Genomic DNA, 20,728 nt, shown 5'->3' on the forward strand with positions numbered 1-20,728 from the left:
TGTATAGAATCAATCTTTAGGATGTTTTTAACATAAATCTTCAATAATGTTCCAACCGGAGAATTCCTTTGTCTTCAGAAAAGCGAATGGAACGGGAGCTACCTCTCATGTGAATGCGCGTGACCAGCTCGTGGCTGCTGGCAGACCTCATTCCCCTCTCATTCAGCCCCCCTTCACAGTAGAAGGCTCAAACAAGTTTCTAAAGACGGTTGACATCTAGTGGAAGCCTTAGGAAGTGCAACATGACCAATATCCCACTGTATCTTCAATAGGGGCTGAGTTGAAAATCAACCAACCTCAGATTTCCCACTTCCTGGTCGGATTTTTTCTCAGGTTTTTGCCTGCCATATGAGTTGTGTTATACTCACAGACATCATTCAAACAGTTTTAGAAACTTCAGAGTGTTTTCTATCCAAATACACTAATGATATGCATATATTAGCAACTGGGACTGAGGAGCAGGCAGTTTACTCTGGGCACCTCTGGGCACCTTATTCATCCAAGCTACTCAACAAGCATACAGTCAATGTGTAGCGGCTAATAGTATGGCTAATACACCCCCCTCCCCCCCTCCCCCAACTACAAACTCAGGGATGATGATTCAATTCTCAAGTCTGTTTTGTTGTGGTTCAGTTTAGGACATCAGGCATGTGGGAAAACTGCTAATCTCTATTCATGTTCAGCAGAGTTTGGTCTCACTCCCCCTCCCCTCAAAATTGTGAAAGGGTCCCGCCAGGTCCCCAGCCCTCACATCAGCGAGAACAACATGTGCTTCTGAGCCAAACGGGGAGCAGCAGCGGAGGAGGCTGGTATTTTATTGTCCCGCTCCTGATGAGATTGCTCTGAGAATATTAATACCTCCCACCCCACATCTCTGAGATGAATCAGGGCGCTCCCGTTTCTCTGGTAGGTCTACTGCAGTATGTAAACCATTAAAAACTCTGGATTTGACCACAACTTTTAACAGGGCATGTTCAGAAAGTGATGATGCAGCTCTCCTTTCTTTCCCAGTATATCGGTGGTTATAGCCTCAAACATCATATTTCTGTAGCGAATTGGCACACTGGACAAAAAAGTGAGATCAACAGAGTCACTTCCCATCCAGCCCCACATTTAAGAGAGGAATTAGAACATGTGGTCTGCCATTAGAAGGGATTTTTATGTAGGATCTGCATAGGGCTAGACTGGATGTAAATTCAGTGAAAGAAGTGGAGGGCTGTTGTGGATGCGGATGGGATTTCACTGCCATGGAACACATTCAAGCCATAATCACTTCAGAATGGAAGCGTTTACTAGTGCTGAAAGAATGCCTGTCAGTGAAAGTCAAACAGAAGGACATCACACATCAACAGAACATTGGGTACTGTGTGTTTTCACCAGATGTTATCTTGATGAAATTCCTCAATGTGCTGTTTAGAACATCAGCCAAGTTGTGGTACCAGTTATTTGAATGAATTTTCAAGTGATCGCTACTAAGAATATGCAATATTTTTGTGTTCCTTGGATGGATTGCCTTAACATAAATATTTTACATTTTTGAAAATAACTAAATACAACCATGCCGTGTTAAAACATATACTAATATATATTTAGTTTCTTTATAGAGAACTTGAATAAGTTATTTCAATTAGTTTAGTGGATCTATTAAAGGTTGTAGCAACAACACCAGAAAAAATGAACAATCTTCTAGTACTTATGGAATTATATTTATTGATGACATAATAGACTTCTCCATTCCATGATGATGTCACTGTTAGAGCATGCCCCCTGGCCATGGCCTAGCTTCTGTCATATTACAGTATGTGGGGAAGCCAGTACGGTAGGTGGCTAAGCACTCGGTGTGAGATTGTGTCCTGTAATGTTGACTCAATGCCCTTGTTTGTGACTCACTGTCCTTTAACTATAGCCAGTTTGGGGGTTTCTAGGGGTGACTTTGCCTGAGCTGTGGTTGTTTTCACACATCAATTTATTTGGTAAATCAGCTGAGTCTCTAACAGCGACTCTTATGTGTTTTTGTCTTGTCTGCAGTACATTGTCTAAGCCCAACACTGTCTCTGTTGTCGTTTCTTTCTGTTCTCAGCTACTGTACAGTGTAGTCGGTGAGGCCTCCAGCCAGCCTCTGACACCCAGCCGAGGCACTGAGACAGAGGCCCTGTCTGCCCGCCACTACTACCACACAGACCCCAGCACAGGCATTCAGCTGGTCTGTGACAAGTGCCCCGCGGGCACCTTTGTTTCCAGACACTGTACCCAGACCAGCGTGAGGGATTGCAGCCGCTGTGACGAGGACACATTCACTCACGGAGAGAACGGGATTCAGCATTGCCATCGCTGCAGGAGGACCTGCCACGCCCCCCTCGTTGAAAAGGTCCCCTGCACGGCCACCTCGGACCGGATCTGCACATGCCCTCCGGACACCTTCACCCAGGGGGACAGCTGTACGGCCCACTCCCTGTGCCCTGTGGGCTCAGGGGTTAAGAAGAGGGGCAACGATGTGGAGGATGTGCGCTGTAAGGTGTGCGCACGGGGGAGTTTCTCTGATATGGCCTCCAGTGTGTTGAGGTGCAGGACACACACAGACTGCCTGACCCACGGTCTGCCCCTACTGGCGATGGGCACTAGAGAGACAGACAACATCTGTGGACCTGCTTCTCCCACCTCCCCCACCATCTTGGGACCTGCACAGTCTGCCTTCGTCCAGGAGCCCTCCTCTTCCTCCTCCTCATCTGGCCCAGTACGTAAAGGTAAGGGGCAGTGGACCAGACTTCCTCAACTACTTTACATCTGTTGCTCCCCCACCAAGGTTATTTGGTTTTTCATTTCAGTATCACCCTAGATATGCCCTCAGGGGATTGTAATTCTCATGTAGAAACTCTAGAGGTAACCCAAACTGTAGAACAGACTTGTGTTCCTAAAATACCTGTCCCCAGATGGCTATTATTCTCCCCTATTTGGTGTGACATGTCAAACATTGGTCCGGCTATCAGGTACTGTACTGTAGTGATAAGGTGACATGTTTGGTCTTGTCACAGACAACACTGCTTTGGTGGAAAACATGTTGTTGTTTCCATACCTTTCCCAGACTACTTACTTCCTTGTTCTCACTCTGGTCCGTAAAAGGTCATGTCTGTAAATTTTTTTTGTAATTGCTTGTAGAGGGGAAAGGGGAGTAACCTGGGTAAACGGTTGCCCTTTTACTTAAATACATCACGTGTATAGGAAGACAAGGGGAAGCCATTGGGGCTCAAGAGAGAGAAAGATTCCTTTGTAGGGGCTGTTGTTATTTCTTCCCAATTTGTCTCCCTGCCAAGTGTTATGTAACAGGTCATATTGACAACGATCACAAAGGATGCTCATCTGAAACAGATAAAAGCATTCAAGTCAAAGGTTCCTATTTTTTTTTATACTAACCAAATATTAGGCTGTCTATATGCAGGGAAGGGAATTCTCAGAAAATGTGAAATACTTTTGTCTCCTATAAATTATATTTACAAAAAAAATGATGGTCAGAGAAGATACTACACATTCCGGAAACGCTACAAGTAGTCACTCGCTGATAATGTTACCATGGCAACACAGTTCTCAGAGACTGATTAACTATTTAGTTGGTGACAGTATTACCTCCACACCGGACTCATTCATGACCGCAGTAAAATACTATATGACAGTTGCGCAGTGGTGATCCCCCCTATGCACTCTGGACATGCATTAGTAGTACCCAGCTCTCTGTGGCGGCAGGTAGCCTAGTGGTTAGCGCGTTGGACTAATAACCGAAAGGTTTCAAAATCGATTCCCCCAAAAGAATATAAAGAATATGTCGTTCTGAACAAGTTAACCCACTGTTCTTAGGCCGTCATTGAAAATAAGAATTTGTTATTCTTTGTTATTCAATCATCAGGTCGCTCTATTGTCTCTCGAACCACTGTGACATCAATTAAAGCACAGAATGTGATTTTAAAACTCACCACTGTAATTGATCAATTTGAAGAAAGAAGTTCAACAAGTTGAAACTCAGTGGAAAACATGGTTGTTGTGGATGTTGTTTCAAAGCCTAACAGAACCAAATGGACAGCGCTTTCTAAGGTGATGATTCATTAAAAACACGCATATGCATATTAGAGTTTATGCGTAGTCCAAGCCCGACCCCAAATGATTAAATAATGAGTGTGCCAGTATACAATACATAACCTACCGCATAAAACACATGCCAGAAAAACATTTAAAAATATATATATACAGATTTAAGATGTATTTGGTACATAATTGGTCTAGCCTAAATAAAACAAATGCAGATTTTAGTGAATTTGTATTTGATTTTGAATAGCATAGTAACAGGTCGTTTTTTATATTTTCATAATTAATAGGCGGACACATTACCTTTAGCTACAGAATATCTCACCACCGTAAATTTCCATCTCTTCCCCTCTCTCCTTCATTATTTTCACCAGCGCGCAGAGAGAAAGGCTGTCAACAGTTTAATGAAATATGTTTCGTTGTGAAAACATGTTACTATCGATGTTCCCGAACAGATTTCACTTGGTTTTCCAAATTAAGCACTGGTTAGCTGCAGGAACTGGGTTGGAGAGCCCATGGCATACAGAGTTTGGGCGGAATATCCCCTGTCGCGCAGCGAAATGACCGGAGTAGCCTACTGATGAGTGAAAAACAACAGCGTGTGCAGCCTGAGGCAAGAAACAGAGCGCAAGCTTTTTCCTCTAAAGTAATCAATAGACTATAGTCTCTTCATGCAGCCCATATATTTATTGATTTATAAGGCATTCAACGGGTTGTATCATTCACAACTGACGTTGCCAAATAACTGTAAATCTATCATATAGGACGTTTCAAATGATCACTTTAACTAGGCAAATTGTTAATTTCAATGACGGTTTAGGAACAGTGGGTTAACTGCCTTGTTCAGGGGCAGAACGACACATGTTTACCTTGTCAGCTCGGGGATTCGTTCTTGCAACCTTAGGTTACTAGTCCAACACTCTAACCACTATGGTACCTGCCGCAACCTCCTACTCAACATCGCTCCGGAATGGCAAAAACATCCTTTCTATTTTATTCAGCTGAGTTCAATTATATTCGTCTTACTATAAAATCATAACATACAGTCGGCCAACTCATATTCTGTTCTTCTGAAATACAAATGCATGCCTAAAATAAGTAATGGACTTATTGTGATGGTGTATATTCAATTGATTTATTATACTTGTTTAAATGCATATGTTCCAAAGGCGCTCATCAGCGGCTTGTATGGGTGGAGGCCTGGAGATGCTAAACGTGTTTATGTTAATTAACAATCAGTTACTGTGAGACCAGCAGGCTTTTGCATGACAATAACCGGAAAAACCAAATTTCATGAATGCCACAACCCCTCGCAGGACTTTACAAGTTTTTTTTTTATCGGCTACTGCTTTTGTCCACAGTTTCATCCCAGTTTCGTCTGCAGTATTTCACGATGTCAACCACCCATAGAGGAGCTTCAATTCCACTGCTATTTGTCTTGTGTGTAGATTCATAGCCTTTCACTTGGTTAACTTCCCCCCTCATTCAGTGAGAATGGCTGAGGGGTGTTCCAGTCCCACGTGTACTACAGAGATTCCAATGCCTCAGTCTCAATGGGATGGGATGGGGAAGAGGCTTTTGCACAAGAACCACCACGACATGACAGTGTGTCCCCATGCAGTGAAGAACTGAAAGCATTGCAGTTGAGATGAATATGCCAATAACACAGCTTGCTTCTGGATTACCTGTACACTGTTAATAGGATCCCAAGGATTACCAATGATCCGGGTGCCAATCCCAAAAGCATCCCCCAATATGATGCCATTATGAAATTATAATCTAATCTGTTTAGTACTATAGTAGACAGGGGTATTCCAGTTCAGGGTTAGCGAGTTTTTACAGTATTGATTCAGGTTCAGTGGAAGTAAACACATCTCCCCTATTGATTGGCTGTTTTTGTTTCTACAGTAGCCCATAAAGGCAGTGTAAGTTTGACATTTGGGCCTGCTCTTTTGTTATGGGGCAACAGTAATATCCAGTTCAATCTCAATGCACTAACTGCCACATGAATGTGTTTAGGCATATATCGTTGACTTCTTTTCAACTCTAAATCTCATTTATTTCCTGCTGAGACTGGAGCTGTAATTGAATTTACTCCAGCTTTAGTAGAACACTATATGAATTTTGTATTTTTATTTAACTAGGCAAAATCAGTTAAGAACACATTCTTATTTGTAATGACAGCCTACCATGGAACAGTGGGTTACCTGCCTTGTTCAGGGGTAGAACGGCAGATTTTTACCTTGTCAGATCAGGGATTTGATCCAGCAACCTTTCGGCAATTTGCCCAATGCTCTAACCACTAGGCTACCTGCCATCATTAGGCTAGCTAAAGTTAGTTACTTGCTGCCCCAATGTGGTAGTTGTAGAAGGAGCAATCTAGTGCTCTTCTCGTGTCAGATTAGTTGGGGCTTGGCCAGAGCGGGGACCTTCCCTTCCACAGCTGTCCAGCAGATTGCCTGTGGGATTAAAGTTTGACAATTTCTCCCTTCTGTGTTGTTGTAGTCTGGATTTAGCCCATCTTTGGACTGCATTTAATTATCTTTCTCTGCCTCTCCCTCCCCCTTTGTCTCTCTCGCTTTTTCTCCCTCTCCTCCCTCATTCCCTCTTTTCATTTCTATTTGTGTTTGTGTGGCTCTGTGGGTTAGACAACTTCAGACTGACAGCAGGTGCTGAGGACTTAGAGCTCTTACTGAGTGCCACAGGGATTCTACCCAGCTATGGCCAAGATTCCCCCCCAGCAGGCTCCTCCGAAGCCAGCCCCGAAGACAATGGAGAGATCCTGAACCTAGCCGCTACGCCTGAAGCCCAGGACTCCACACGGACTCTACCACACCAAAAGTACTCTGTTTCCAGTGATAATCACCGCACCCACCCGGCGGCCAACAACCGGGCCATGGATGGCATGGAGGATGGAGCTGGTGTGGGAGTGGGCAGATGGGTGCAGAGCTCAGGGTACAGGCCCACGCGGAGGGGCTCCCCCAGACCCAGCACTCATACGCACTTTGACATCAATGAGCACCTGCCCTGGATGATCGTTCTGTTGCTGCTGCTGGTGCTGGTGGTGATCGTGGTGTGCAGCGTGAAGAGGAGCTCCAGAGTTCTGAAGAAGGGTCCAGTCCAGGACCCCAGCAGCATCATTGAGAAGGCAATCCAGAAGAAGACCTGCCCCCCGACACAGACCAAGGAGAAGTGGATCTACTACTCCAACGGACAGGGTGAGTGGGCGCTTTATTTTACCTCTCAAAGGTTTATAGAAAGAAATGCAACTTTGGTGATAAGTCTTTTTCTATGTAGCCGCATACTTTATAAAGAAAGAAAAACCTATATTTTTGGTACAAAGAGATATTTGCGAGACTCTCAGCCGAAAAGACAGAACATCTGTTGATCTGTTGTAGCACCAGCGGGGGAATCTAAATCCAATTATTTATGTGCCAGAGAACACTACACATAGCAGGACAGTAATGGCAGTTACACAAGCAAGGGCATGGTCTGCAACAAGCTGTAACTGCCACCTCACTCTCCCCACACGTATCTCCTCTTTCTCTACCTCTCTCCCATCTTCTTTTGTCTCACTTTCTTTTTCTACTTCCCTCTTTACCCCCTCTCCTCACTTCCTCTTTTCATTCTCTCTCTGTCTCCCTGATGCGTCTGGTTGTGTGTAACCATGGGAGCCGGGGTGGCCGCATGGGGCTGATCAGTTAAAGTAGTGAAACCACAGTACTGCAGCAGGCAGGCAGGAGGAAGAGCGCCGGCTGCCACAGCCTGATGTCAGCCTCAGATATCCATCCGCTTGTAAGCGAGAGAGAGGGAGAGCTCCAACCCAGTGCAGTTCAGTTCAAACCAGATTTTTCCAGTTCTCTGTGGTTGGAGAGAAGCTCAACTTTATCATTGCACAGACACATGCCACCCTGGAGAGGGTGAAGGGAGGGCTGGAGAGGCCTCTGCTTTCAGAGATATGTCCCACTGGGCACACCATGTCATTTCAACGTGGTGTGTTGGGTAATATTTGGTTGAGACATTAATCAATGAGATTACAACCTATATTCCCCCACTCAGAAAGACAGCCAAATGTTAGTTGAATTTCTAATGTATTATCATCTATGCTTTCAACCATTTAAAATTACAAACAAATTCCAATGGAAAAACAATGTCGGATTTTGGTTTAGTTGTCACCCACATGTATCACTGTGCTTTCAACCATTTAAAAACACAGCAAAGTTCAAATGGATACACAATGTCAGACATTTTGTTAATTTATAGAACAGATTCATCTATTATCACTGTGCTTCATAATACCAGAACCAAATGGCCTGAATTGCAGTTGAGATCACGTTAAAGTACACGGTGCAAGTGACCAATGTGGTTTGAGATTCTGCACAAATTATTAAAGCATTTGTGAAGATCTCCACAAACCTATGATGATGTATAGTATACATAAATGTATAGTAACAGTAACTTCAAAATGTGGCCATGGATGTGTTACTCATTTTAAGGTTGAATGTTAGTTTGTTAGATAGCCTTAAGTTTAGGCTATTTACTGTATTACAAAAGTAATATTGAATTGTGTTTGGTTGACAACGCAACCATCGAGAGCATCCTGACTGGTTGTATCACCGACTAATATGGCAACTGCACCACTCTTGACCAGAAGGCCCTACCGAGGGGTGGTGCGGACGGCCCAGCACATCACTGGGGGTGAGCTCCCAGCCATCCAGGACGTACATGCCAGGCGATGTCTGACAAAGGCTCGAGAAATTGCCAAAGACTCCAGCTACCTGAGACATAGACTGTTCTCTAAGCTCCTGTCTGGCAGGCGGTACGTACAGGCGCGTCAAGTCTCAGACCAACAGACTCCTAAAACAGCTTCTATCCCCTGACCATAAGACTGTTAAATGCTAACAACTACGCAACATGCAACAATTTCAACCATTTTACTGAGTTACAGTTTACAGTATATAAGGAAATCAGTCAATTGAAATAAATAAATTAGGCCCTAATCTTTGGATTTCACATGACTGTGCTGGGCAAGGACGCAGCCATGGGTGAGCCTGGGAGGGCATAGGCCCACCACTTGGGAGCCAGGCCCAGCCAATCAGAATGAGTTTTTCCCCACAAAAAGGTTTTATTACAGACAGAAATACTCCTCAGCTCTCCCTCAGACGATCCCGTAGGTGAAGAAGCTGGATGTGGAGGTCCTGGGCTCGCTTGGTTACACATGGTCTGATGCCGTTTGGACGTATTACCAACATTGGTGGTGGCTTATGGTAGAGAAATGAACATTAAATGATCTGGAAACAGCTCTGGTGGACATTCCTGCAGCGAGCCTGCCAATTGCATGCTCCCTCAAAACTTGAGACATCTGTGGCATTGTGTTGTGTGACAAAACTGCACATTTTAGAGTGGCCTATTATTATCCCCATCACAAGTTAATGATCATGTAATGATCATGCTGTTTAATCAGCTTCTTGATATGCCACACCTGTCAGGTGGGTGGATTATCTTGGCAAAGGAGAAATTGTAACTAACAGTGATGTAAACAAATTTGTGCACAAAATGTAATACACATTTATTTATTTCAGCTCATGAAACATGGGACCAACACTTTACATGTTGCGTTTATATTTTTGTTCAGTATATTTATCCTTCTACTGTTCACTATTACTCCTGTTGATATATATATTACCATTAGTATACAATATTTCCTCAAGTATTTATATATTTCTGATACTAGTCACTTTTCAGCCCTGTTTACATGTATAGTACCAGTCAGAAGTTTGGATACACCTACTCATTCCAGGGTTTTTCTTTATTTTTACTATTTTCTACGTTGTAGAATAATAGTAAACACATCAAAACTATTCAATAACACATATGGAATCATGTAGCAATCAAATTATAAAATATATTTTATATTTGAGGTTCTTCAAAGTAGCCACTCTTTGCCTACACTGACACTCTTGCATATACACACACTCACACTAACACCCTCACACTAACACCCACACACTTAAGGCCAATCCAGACACTACGTAGACGAAGGGAGCGTATCGCAGTGTTGCAATGTCGTTTTTTGTCACAAAAGGGGCGGCTCATTGTAATACGCTCCTTCATTCGACAAATTGAGACTCGACAGATCATTCCGAAGACTGAGGGGCAGTATTGAGTGAGTTTTGTAACAGAAGTACTGTCCCTGTGTCTACATCACATATTTTCCGGTATCCCTTCTGCTATAAACTCAGAAGAGATGGACGTGATGCTATTTTGCCTCAGCTACTTGCTATAAATACTTGCAAGCTTCCTTTTTTGTGCTTATATTTCAAGATTTGCTACAAACAATTATGTCTCTGTCCAGTTTTGAGGAGCGCCTGTGCGAGCTGGTGAGACAATACGAGAACCTCTACAACCCTTCAATGCAGTTGTATTCGGACAAGCACGCAAAAGACAACCGCTTAAAGGAGATATCACAGAATGTTAACACCGATACTGACATCAAAGAAACATAGAAAAAGATTTGGGACCAGTATTTTTGCAATCTGAAAAGAGTGAAGGAGACGAGGAGTGGGGCTGCTGCTGGTGTCTACTGGCTTCGTGTTTACGTGAAACATCGTCATCGAGTGGGGCTGCTGAGGGCCCATCTACAGGTGGTTAATCGCCCCTTGGTTCATCATCTCCCCAACCAGGTTCATTACCTCCCCGGCCCCTCTCCCCAACGCCCTTCTCACCAACACCCAACACACCGTCCAGTCATGCCCTGCAACTCCAAAGCGGCCGAGGATCCTTTGGACACTGACATTATGCAGCGAGTTAAAGAAACGCCAGCAGGAGATACAGAAACAGCAGCAGTGTCCAGCAAAGGCCGTCTACAACGTCATGGTACCATGGACAGTGTCTATTCCTCCTGATCGATGTCTCCCATTTGTCAGGGACATGACAATGTACTTTCACAGGACCATCGATCAGTACTGTGTGTCCGCTTGGTCCACTCTCGAGTGAGACAGAGCCGTCCGTCTTAACCCAAAAACTGGTGTTGTGTGCCTTTTTTCTCATTCACACGTTAGGGTGTTGGGTAATTTTCTGGTGTTTACTTCGCGTTTTTTGTTTTTTTTTCCCTTTCATCACACTGTTAACCTGTGTATTACCATAGCAGGAACGTCTCCAATAAAAGGCCACTACACATAACCATGTACAACCTTGTGTTATGTTGATTAGGGAAATGTCTCGAGGGTCTAGCCTTATTGTCTACAGATGGACAGCCATTCTCACCCATGTACCATAGCAGGAAGGTCTCCATTGAAAGGCCTCAACACAAGGTTGATCCTAGGCCGTCATTGAAAATAAGAATTTGTACTGAACTGACTTGCCTAGTTAAATAAAGGTATGTGGTCACATGGTCATGTGTAATGCTGATTAGGTAAATTGCTCGAGGGTCTAGCCTTATTGTCTACAGATGGACATCCACTAATTGGAAGGCCACTACACATAATACAACGTTAGGTATATGTCTTGAGGGTCTAGCCTCCAAAGAATATATGACAAAACTAAAACCACACAAGGATGAAGTGACTGTCATTATGGTAGTCTTTATTTTGATTTGTAAAGCGTGAATAAGAAAAACAGCTAAATCCAAACAGCAAAACCAAGTGTGTAGCTCACAATATGACATATAAACAGTCATCAACCAGAGGAAGAGAACACATGTGCCACATGTGTTCCAAACCACACTCCAACATTTACTGTAGGGTGCCACGTGTGATAGCAGCATCCTGGAAAGACACTTGACCAGCTGGTGTGAGGAAGTAGTCCCTGAGGTTGTTGCGCACGTCTATAGCAACTCTGTCTTCCAACATGTTTCTTGGGTCCAGGAAGCTGGTGTCCCCCCTGTCTCCACTCTCCTGGATGCAGGTCCCCAGTGGGTGTGGTGTAGTCAACAAACGTGGAGTGGATGTACTGTGTTGATGAGTCTATGTTGTGGGTGTCTGTGGTGTAAAGGAAGTTGTGGAGAGCCACGCAGGCCTTGATCCTTCATCTTGCAGCCCTTACCTCATTACCGAAACACAAATGTCTCACCGCCTCTTCAAAATTGGTATCATTTTCACATCAAACAGTACCTTCAGAAAGTATTTCTACATTTTGTTAGGTTACGGCCTTTTTCTAAAATGGATTACATTTTTTTTTTTGTCTCATCAATCTACACACAATACCCCATAATGACAAAACAAAAACAGCCTTTTAAAAACGTTTGCAAATTTATAAGAAAAACCCCCAAATAGGGTATCACACCTACCTTGTCACAACACAACTGATTGGCTCAAACGCATTAAGAAGGAAAGACGTTGCACAAATGATCTTTTAACAAGCCAGACTAAGTCAGTGGTACAGATGGAACTATCCAAGTCGAAAATGGGTAGGGTGTCTGGGGGTTGTCGTGTGTCAGGGCTCTCACTGTGTGAAGTGAAGAGATTAGCACATTGTACCTGTCCGCTCACACCACGTGAGAATGTTCCAGGAATGTTAGTGTATAGTAGGGATGTGGACATTATGAAGATAGAAAGGGACAACTGAAACATGATCTGTAGTCTAACCGTGATTAATATTCAGCCTGACTACATACAATTGTCTATTCAACTTCCCTTTTGTGTTACTAACGAAAGGCATTTTGAAAGCATTAGAGAGAGCAATCTGTTAACAATTGAGTCCTCAAGGAAAGTCCTCAAGGAAAGTCCATGATAAACTGCTTTGGTATTTACATGGATTCCGGCTGCTATGCTAGGATTTTCAGCATTTAAAATGTTTTGTCCATTTCTCACACACACACTAATGGCAATCAAGAAATTAAGTGCACTGACATTTTTCACATATCTTTCTTTACTGTTGTCTCAAAATAGTAGTAGTAGTAGTAAGATTTTTATTAACAATGTCCAGATACACAAATAATCTGCATTTTTACGGCGATGTTTGTCTATATTCAGTTCCAAAAAAGAGAATTTAATTGTATTTTAAACTTCAAACAACAAGTGAATTTACGGCATGTTTTTTAAAAAAGGATTATAGAATGTTTATCAAGTGGATGCCAAGTTTTACATTCAGACCATGTGTGTGTTTGTGTGTGTGATTACACAGCTGTTTACTCTTTCGAACAAAACAGTTTGTTAATTCGTCCAAGGTGTATAATTGGCTACCCTGAAGGCTTTAATGTCTATTTACTAGAGTAGTTAAAACACTCCTAATAAAACGTGGAATGGGAAACATAAAGAAGACGAGATCATACAAATAGCCAATTCTTTCATACGAGTCCAGAAAGTGATGTGAAGGGCGAGCAGGGTATACATAGTGCAGATGAAATGAATCCGCCGTGTGAGCCTGCTGTTTACGACGCCCAGGCGGGGGGGGGGGGGGGGGGGGGAGTACATAGGAGGCCGTGCTGCTCAGCACCAGGGTGGGCCAGGCCACAGAGACAGGCAGGAAAGCAGAGATAGGACCTGGACTGTGGCTGTGAGTCATTTGGGCCTGCTGTGGATTTTGTATTATTAAAATTTTCATGCAGACGGATTGGGTTATGATACTTTACGTTCATTTTGTTTAGTGTTTTTTTGAATGATAGTGTTCTACAAAATGAGAAAAACTGAGCAAGACTTCACAACCCTAGGGAGTCAAAGAAATTGAAACAATGAAATTGACTGAGCAGCAAGCTGGTCTTATGCGACCAATTTGTCTCTTCCATTAGGATGACTTGGGCTCCTGAGTGGCGCAGCGGTCTAAGGCACTGCATCTCAGTGATAGAGGTGTCACTACAGATCCCTGGTTTGATTCCAGGCTGTATCACAACCGGCTGTGATTGGGAGTCCTATCGGGTGGTGCACAATTGGCCCAGTGTCATCTGGGTTAGGGTTTGGCCGGGGTAGGCTGTCATTGTAAATAAGAATGTGTTCTTAACTGACTTGCTTATAAAAATGACACGTTTACTTTGTCACCAGCAGGAATCCCCAGAGAGAATCAGAGCAGATGAACTGGAGTGGAAAGGCTGCTATTGTGGCCTCTTTGTCATGCAGCCCTCTCAACTCAGACCTGCTGTCTCAATCGAGTTTTCAAATGAAAATTTTACAGCGCCCCCACTTCCCATTAGGGTCTGTGGTACTGTGTAAGAGATTAACCACATTCCACATTGTCTCACCACCTCTCAGAGGCTCTACTTGTAACAGATGGAGACTACGTGACAGTATGTTTGTGTTGTGTTGACTCTGAGTAACCTGTTGAAAAGCCTTGCAGTAGCTACATTTCTCTGCTCTGCAGGCAACGTTACATTGCTGTGAACAAACTGTTTTATTTTTAAATTTGTTTTATTTAACTTTTGTTTAACTAGGCAAGCCATTTAAGAACAAATTCTTATTTACAATGACAGCCTTCCCGGGGAACGGTGGGTTATAACTGTGACACAACTTGTCGCCTCATCTCTATGCACCATCATCAATGTGAAAACTCAATCTATGTTTTACATCTAACTAAGAGATTACATTTGGAGTCTTCATTACTTTCGAGCGTCCCGTTACTATTTACTGATTGGCAGCCATTTTCGGTCAGTAATTTGTTTATATTCAATCTGCCACCACTGCAATCATGCCAGGAGGTTAAGGAAACGGACTATTGTACACATTCGCTAGCATACTGAACTATACATGTAGGTCATCTATTATATCCAACTAAAACAGAGATTGTATTTCCCCCTAGCCTAGCTCTGTCACTTTGTTTTAATTCTCTCTAAAGAAGGTGACAGTAGGCAGGCTTGATAGGAACTGTCACAAAAGGCTTCAGGTGTCGGTCTCATCGTTCATCACAAAGTCGCTTCGTGGCACGACTCTGACCTCAGGGCAGGACAACCGTAGTGTAGCCTTGGCCTCGACCAGATCACAAGCCAACCACCGCCGGTTTACAGCGAGTCAATCTCCCAGCTACCATCTCTCCAAACCGACCCTGTATTATGCACTCTGGATGTTTGGGCTTTGATAGAAGATATTGATCAGGGATCACTGTGATCGTTATCAAAATGTAATTATTAATGATGTTTCTCTGCACATTATAGTTCAGCCTGCATAATGTGGCTTCTTGTAGTCTGGGGAGTGAGGTTTGGGTCAATTCCATTTAACTTTCCATCAATTCAATTAATGAATTGGAGTGAATGTTACATTCAGTAAGTCAATTGGAAATCCCCCCATGTTTTAATGAAGGTTTTGTTTCAATTTTAATTTATTCAAGTTTATTTATGACGCACAGTTGAATATGGTTATACCTGCAGGGATGGCACAGTTTCACAGACACACAGACATGGGGTTTTTCTGCACCTGTTTGTGAACATGTTCTGTATTGACTGAGTGAAGTTTTAACACCTGGGGATGTTTGTGTCTGCCAGGCAGTCTGAATATATATTAGTTAGGCTATTCACGTCTGGGACATTTCCTGTTATGACAAATGCTCCCCCCCGACATATTTCTGCCACTTGGCTTGTATTTGCAAGTCAACATGTTCTGCTGCATCCCTCAGAAGTGTGACTGGAGCCAGACAGGCAGGGTGTGGTGTAGGATATCCTTCAGATAAGGTCCTACAGCTTCAGAAAGGCTATGGTTGGGTGAGGAGGAGAACCCCATGTCCTCTTTTTCCACTTGTGTCGTTTCACAATCAACAAATTGAGGCCGCTTAGTACTATTTATACATTAAAACCAACGAGTATGCATTTTCTCAAACCTATCATAACACATTCATCAGTAGACCAAGACGTAAGGAATAAAATGAGGTATTTCTAGCATGAAAGACCAAAGGGGACCGCAAGATGGATTTATGCATTGTTTGTTATCCAGATGCCATTAACAGCAGGGAGTTATAGCATGCCATGCTATTGCGCGGACCTTAAGCAAGTAAGCATATGTCAAGGCATGAGATGATCCAATGTCTTACAGTATGCACATTTTCCATTTACAGTTTCACAACAATATTGCCCTATCAAAACCCACAGTTATCTATGAGTAGGTCCAGTAGTTTTCCAGACCATCAGGAAAAAAAACAGGCCCTATTCCCTAATTATAAGCTACAGGGCACTGGGTTTATTTCCCAGTCAGTTAACATGGTCAGGAAAAACTCTTGGCCCTATCTCTGAGCTTAGGCAGTGTCTTATACCTGGGTAGTGGCCCTGGCTGAAAAGGACAACCAACCTGCTGAGTCTGCAGCTGAGCCTAACCATGTTCCGTACTGGCACTAAGGACCTTTGTTTCAGCACCAGCTACTCTCACACATGCCTTTTGTGATTATCAGAGAGAGATTATGAAAGAGCATTCTCAACATAATTTCAATGGAGTGTCTATCTTAGATCAGCAGTGTTGTACTACTACCACTACTACTTCTAATACGACTACTACTTCTAATACTACTACTACTTCTAATACTACTACTACTTCTAATACGACTACTACTTCTAATACTACTACTACTTCTAATACTACCACTACTTCTAATACTACTACTACTTCTAATACTACCACTACTTCTAATACTACTACTACTTCTAATACTACTACTACTTCTAATACTACCACTACTTCTAATACTACTACTACTTCTAATACTACCACTACTTCTACTACTACTACTATTTCAACTACTACTACTACTACTACTTCTAATACTACTACTGATACTACTACCTCGAATACTACTACTACTTCTAATACTACTACTACTTCAACTACTACTACTACTTCAACTACATAGGCAGTGTTACTTTAAAACACAAAACGCCGGACAGGAGGACAGGCAGGCAGTTCTTCAAGGGTCTTTGAACCCATCAGGAGGTTGTCTTCATATACTGAAAGTAACACTTCCTCCATCTGGTTGAGACCAGTTCAGCTTTATGAGTCACGCTGAGTCTGTCTGGACAGGGTGTGCAGAGGGAACAGATGGGCTGCCAGTTCTGGGGTGCGGAGAGGTGGAGGGTAGTGGAGAACTTCAGATGCATCTGCTGAGGTAAAGCTTGGTGAGAGATCACTTTCAGAGAGTGTATTCCTGGATCCACTGGTTTATGACGGTGCATCGCTCATAAGCAGCAACCAGACGTGCAGGTCTGCTAAAACTGTTCTGATTACCCCCTAACTGAGACCTAAGGCTTAGGTTGACTGAGAGGTCATAACCCTTATGTAACACACACATACAAACTCACTCTCTACATCTCTACAACACAAATCTTAGATTCACTGTGTTCACTTAATAGCGTTTTAAAAGAAAGGAACAATGGCTCAGTGTGGTTCAAGAGGACCCATTTTTTGTTGTTGTACTAGTCATAGTGTTGATTATTGCTTTTAACTGACACAACCTTACAATTAAGGAGAAATCAAGTAATATAATTGTATGCTCTTTTAATTTGATTTCTAAGTACTTAATGGGCATAATTACTATAAATGAAGGAAGTGCTGAAAAGTCTGAAGGGGTAAATTATCATATCATGTCTCATGATCAACCGAGTCCATGTGAATTAGGGATTGACTTATTAGTCAAGAGTGACATCCATTGTTAATCAATGGCTCCAGTCTATTTCAGACATGGCAGAAAATGTACCTGTTCTCTCCTCCCTTTACCTAGGTGTGGACATCCTGAAGTTGGTGGCAGCTCAGATTGGCAGCCACTGGATTGACATGTACCAATCCCTGGCCAATGCCACGGAGCGTGAAGTGGCAGCATTCTCCAACGGCTACCAGTCGGACCACGAGCGTGCATACGCTGCCCTGCAGCACTGGACCATCCGCGATGGGGACGCCAATTTGGCTAAGCTCATCAACGCCCTGCACCGCCACCGCCGTATAGACGTGGTGGAGAAGATACGGGGCATCATGGAAGACAATCCTCAGGTAAGCCCTACTGGCAAAGAGAATCTGTTCTGTCCTCCAGTGAACTCTCCCATCTTGAATCACAGGTGGGCTATTTGGGCTTAATGGCACTCCTCACTAATGAGCCTTCTTCAGGTTCTCATTTATCTCACCAAATCTCTAGAGTACAAAGTCACTCACAAAGTCACTCAATGTGAACGCAAACATAGAAATCACATATGGAATGACAACGTTAATATAACAAGTCACAAGTGGTGACCAGCCCTCCTGCCTTAAGGGTAGCGCCCCCATGACTGTCCTGGCGTGGCCTAGCAATACTGTACAGTACAGAGGTCAACATAGAGAGACTGGCCAGTTGCGAAAGTGGATCATTCATCACGCTCCACTTTTCTCCTAACTTCCTCCCATCTCTCAGATACATATCATATTATCCCCATGTCCAGTGACCTTCTCTGCTCAAAGTTAGATTCTTACAGTTAAGGGCTTGTTATGGTCGTCTTATGAGAGATATTGAGACCCGGAGATATGTCTAACAGGCTGCCTATTGTAATTCTGCTTGTCGTCACTACTTAATAATCCTTGGATGATGGTAATATCTAGGGTGTTTTGTCTCAATCGATGGTGGAGGAGATTGCAGGTAATAAATCATTTGGTGAGGGAGGGAACAGGGAAGCAGAAGCACAATATGAGTAGGGAACATAGTGTGCTGGAGGCTGCTCTCTCCCCTTTCTCCCTCCCTCCCTTGTTTTTCCTCAGTACACTCTTGGCCATTTCTACAGATTTTCTCCTCATTCCATTGAATCAGCACTGGGTCATGTGTTATAAATAACTTAAGGGTAAACCACCAGGAAATGGTAATTCATGAGGGATACTCTGTAAGGAGGGATGACCATTCATCATGCAGTGGGCCTCTTATTGGTACCAGACAGAAATGCTGCAGACAGACAGCATTGTAGGTGTACACATATGGTATTCTTCCTTAGAGGTATAATATACAACCATGTGGTTCCACTGACGTAAGACTTCCCCATCCGTGTGATTCATAAATGAGGTGTCTGTGTGTGGCGATTCCACCAGAGTGGGCTGGCTGCCTTATGTATGGGAGGGATGGAGCGAAGGAGGGAGGAAATGAGAGAGGGAGGGGATGCTGTTTCCTGCTGCCACCCCAGTTTTGTTAATTCATTAAGACACAGCTTGGAGCTATCCTCCATGACTGGGTTGTTTTTAAACAAACCGCAGGTGGTGAGCCCCAAACATTGCTAATCTGCCTCCCCAGCTGATATTCTCTCATTCCAATAGTGTGATTTCATCATAGCTGTAAGTCAAGGAGCCTGAAGCAGAAAGGACAGAGGCTGATCCAAGTTGTTTGCGCATGTGTGTGTCAGCATGTACTGTATGTGTCAGCGTGTGTTGGTATGCGTGTGGAGCATGTCCTCCTGTTTAATCTTGCAGATGACCATAGCTGCAGTGTGAGCTGAGCTGTGTCTCTCCTCCTGCCCTCGGTCTCAGCTGGTTAGGGCTGACTGATGGAGTCACTGCACTGTCAGTGTTAAATGAGGCCTAGCCATAGACCAATGATACTGAAGGGCCTTGGCACACAGTAGTAGTTTACCCTAGGACACAGAGACAGACCCTTTTACTGATAATGTCACCGCAAAAACAGTTTTGCCGCAGCATATGGTCAAAATAACGTGTTTTTACTTCTCACTGTCTGTTTCTTTGCAGCTGCAAAAGTCTAGGCCCACGTGTTATGATGCTTCAGTCAGCAAGGAACCTGACCTACATGACGTTATGTCAGACAAAACACCCTCCCCCATAAAGTGAAATGAGTGTAGTTGGAGCACCAATCTGCTCAGCATGTTTTGTTGCTGTAGGATATGTGTTTTCTATGTAAGGTATTTCTGGGGCACCCTCCCTCTCTCCTCTGTGCCCCAGACAGACACGTTTTAGCCTGCTCAAAAAAACCACACAGTCATCTGAATGATGCATTTAGAGGAAGAGATTAAACATCACAACACATTGACTCTCTGTGGCACGCAAGACCTCAGGTCAACTCCTCGTAAACAAACTGCTTTAACAGAATGACGATTCTCTCTTAGTGCTTCAGTGGTTGTTGTGTTTATCCTCGCTTGGTAAAAAGTCTTGTCCCAAAGGTCCTAGCCAGCTGTCTCTGTCTGTTTTCTTCTTCTTTCCCTCTGGTCCTCTACTCCCAGTAGGAGCTTTTCCATCCACACCAAGGCAACTTCTCATAATAAGAGTTCTAGCCTCCCCTTCAGGCAGGCACAATGCTACACACAATCCAATTTCAGACATTATTAAGTGTTTACTACTCCCATTAAAGGTCCATTCATTCGTTCAGAGGCCCAGGTGCATTCTCCGGTCTGCACAGGAAGATGGTGCCTATTTCTAGCTCCTAGTCAACTTTGCAGTATTTAAACAAATATTATTTCTTAAATTATTTGCTCAGAACATTTCTTGCATTATTACCTTTTGGATATTAGATTGGAGATCACTCAACCAGCAATTCGACCAGAAATTATATTTCCCTGAATTTAATCCTTTGTTTGAACTCCCCAAGACAGTTCCCTTCTTCCCAGGGGCAGCTCCAAGACTCCGCTGTTGGAGAACAGGAATAAGGAGTGGGCTCCTATTCAGACTCAGCATGCATGCATTCCATCCACCACTTCCGTGTATGTTACTCGCTAACGTTAAGTCCCCGGACAATAAAGTAGACGAGCTCAGGACAAGGATCTCCTTACAGCGAGACATTAGGGGCTGAAATGTAC

At 43.4% G+C, this 20,728-nt stretch overlaps 1 protein-coding gene across 2 annotated transcripts in view; it reads left to right on the forward strand.

Moving 5' to 3' along the window:
• Nucleotides 1-20,728, forward strand: part of LOC110522289 (tumor necrosis factor receptor superfamily member 21) — a 32,697-nt gene that overhangs the window by 4,980 nt on the left and 6,989 nt on the right. The window contains exons 2-5 of one of the 2 annotated variants that reach the window (XM_036975869.1): nt 687-906; nt 2,081-2,744; nt 6,723-7,292; nt 17,698-17,963. In XM_036975869.1, coding sequence (XP_036831764.1) covers nt 880-906; nt 2,081-2,744; nt 6,723-7,292; nt 17,698-17,963 — 1,527 coding nt within the window. In that variant the 5' untranslated portion in view covers nt 687-879. The remainder of the gene's footprint in view (nt 1-686; nt 907-2,080; nt 2,745-6,722; nt 7,293-17,697; nt 17,964-20,728) is intronic. The other variant, XM_021600557.2, reaches the window with a different exon arrangement.

This window comes from Oncorhynchus mykiss, chromosome 4 (genome assembly GCF_013265735.2).
Source record: "Oncorhynchus mykiss isolate Arlee chromosome 4, USDA_OmykA_1.1, whole genome shotgun sequence".
NCBI classification, from domain to species: Eukaryota; Metazoa; Chordata; class Actinopteri; order Salmoniformes; family Salmonidae; genus Oncorhynchus; species Oncorhynchus mykiss.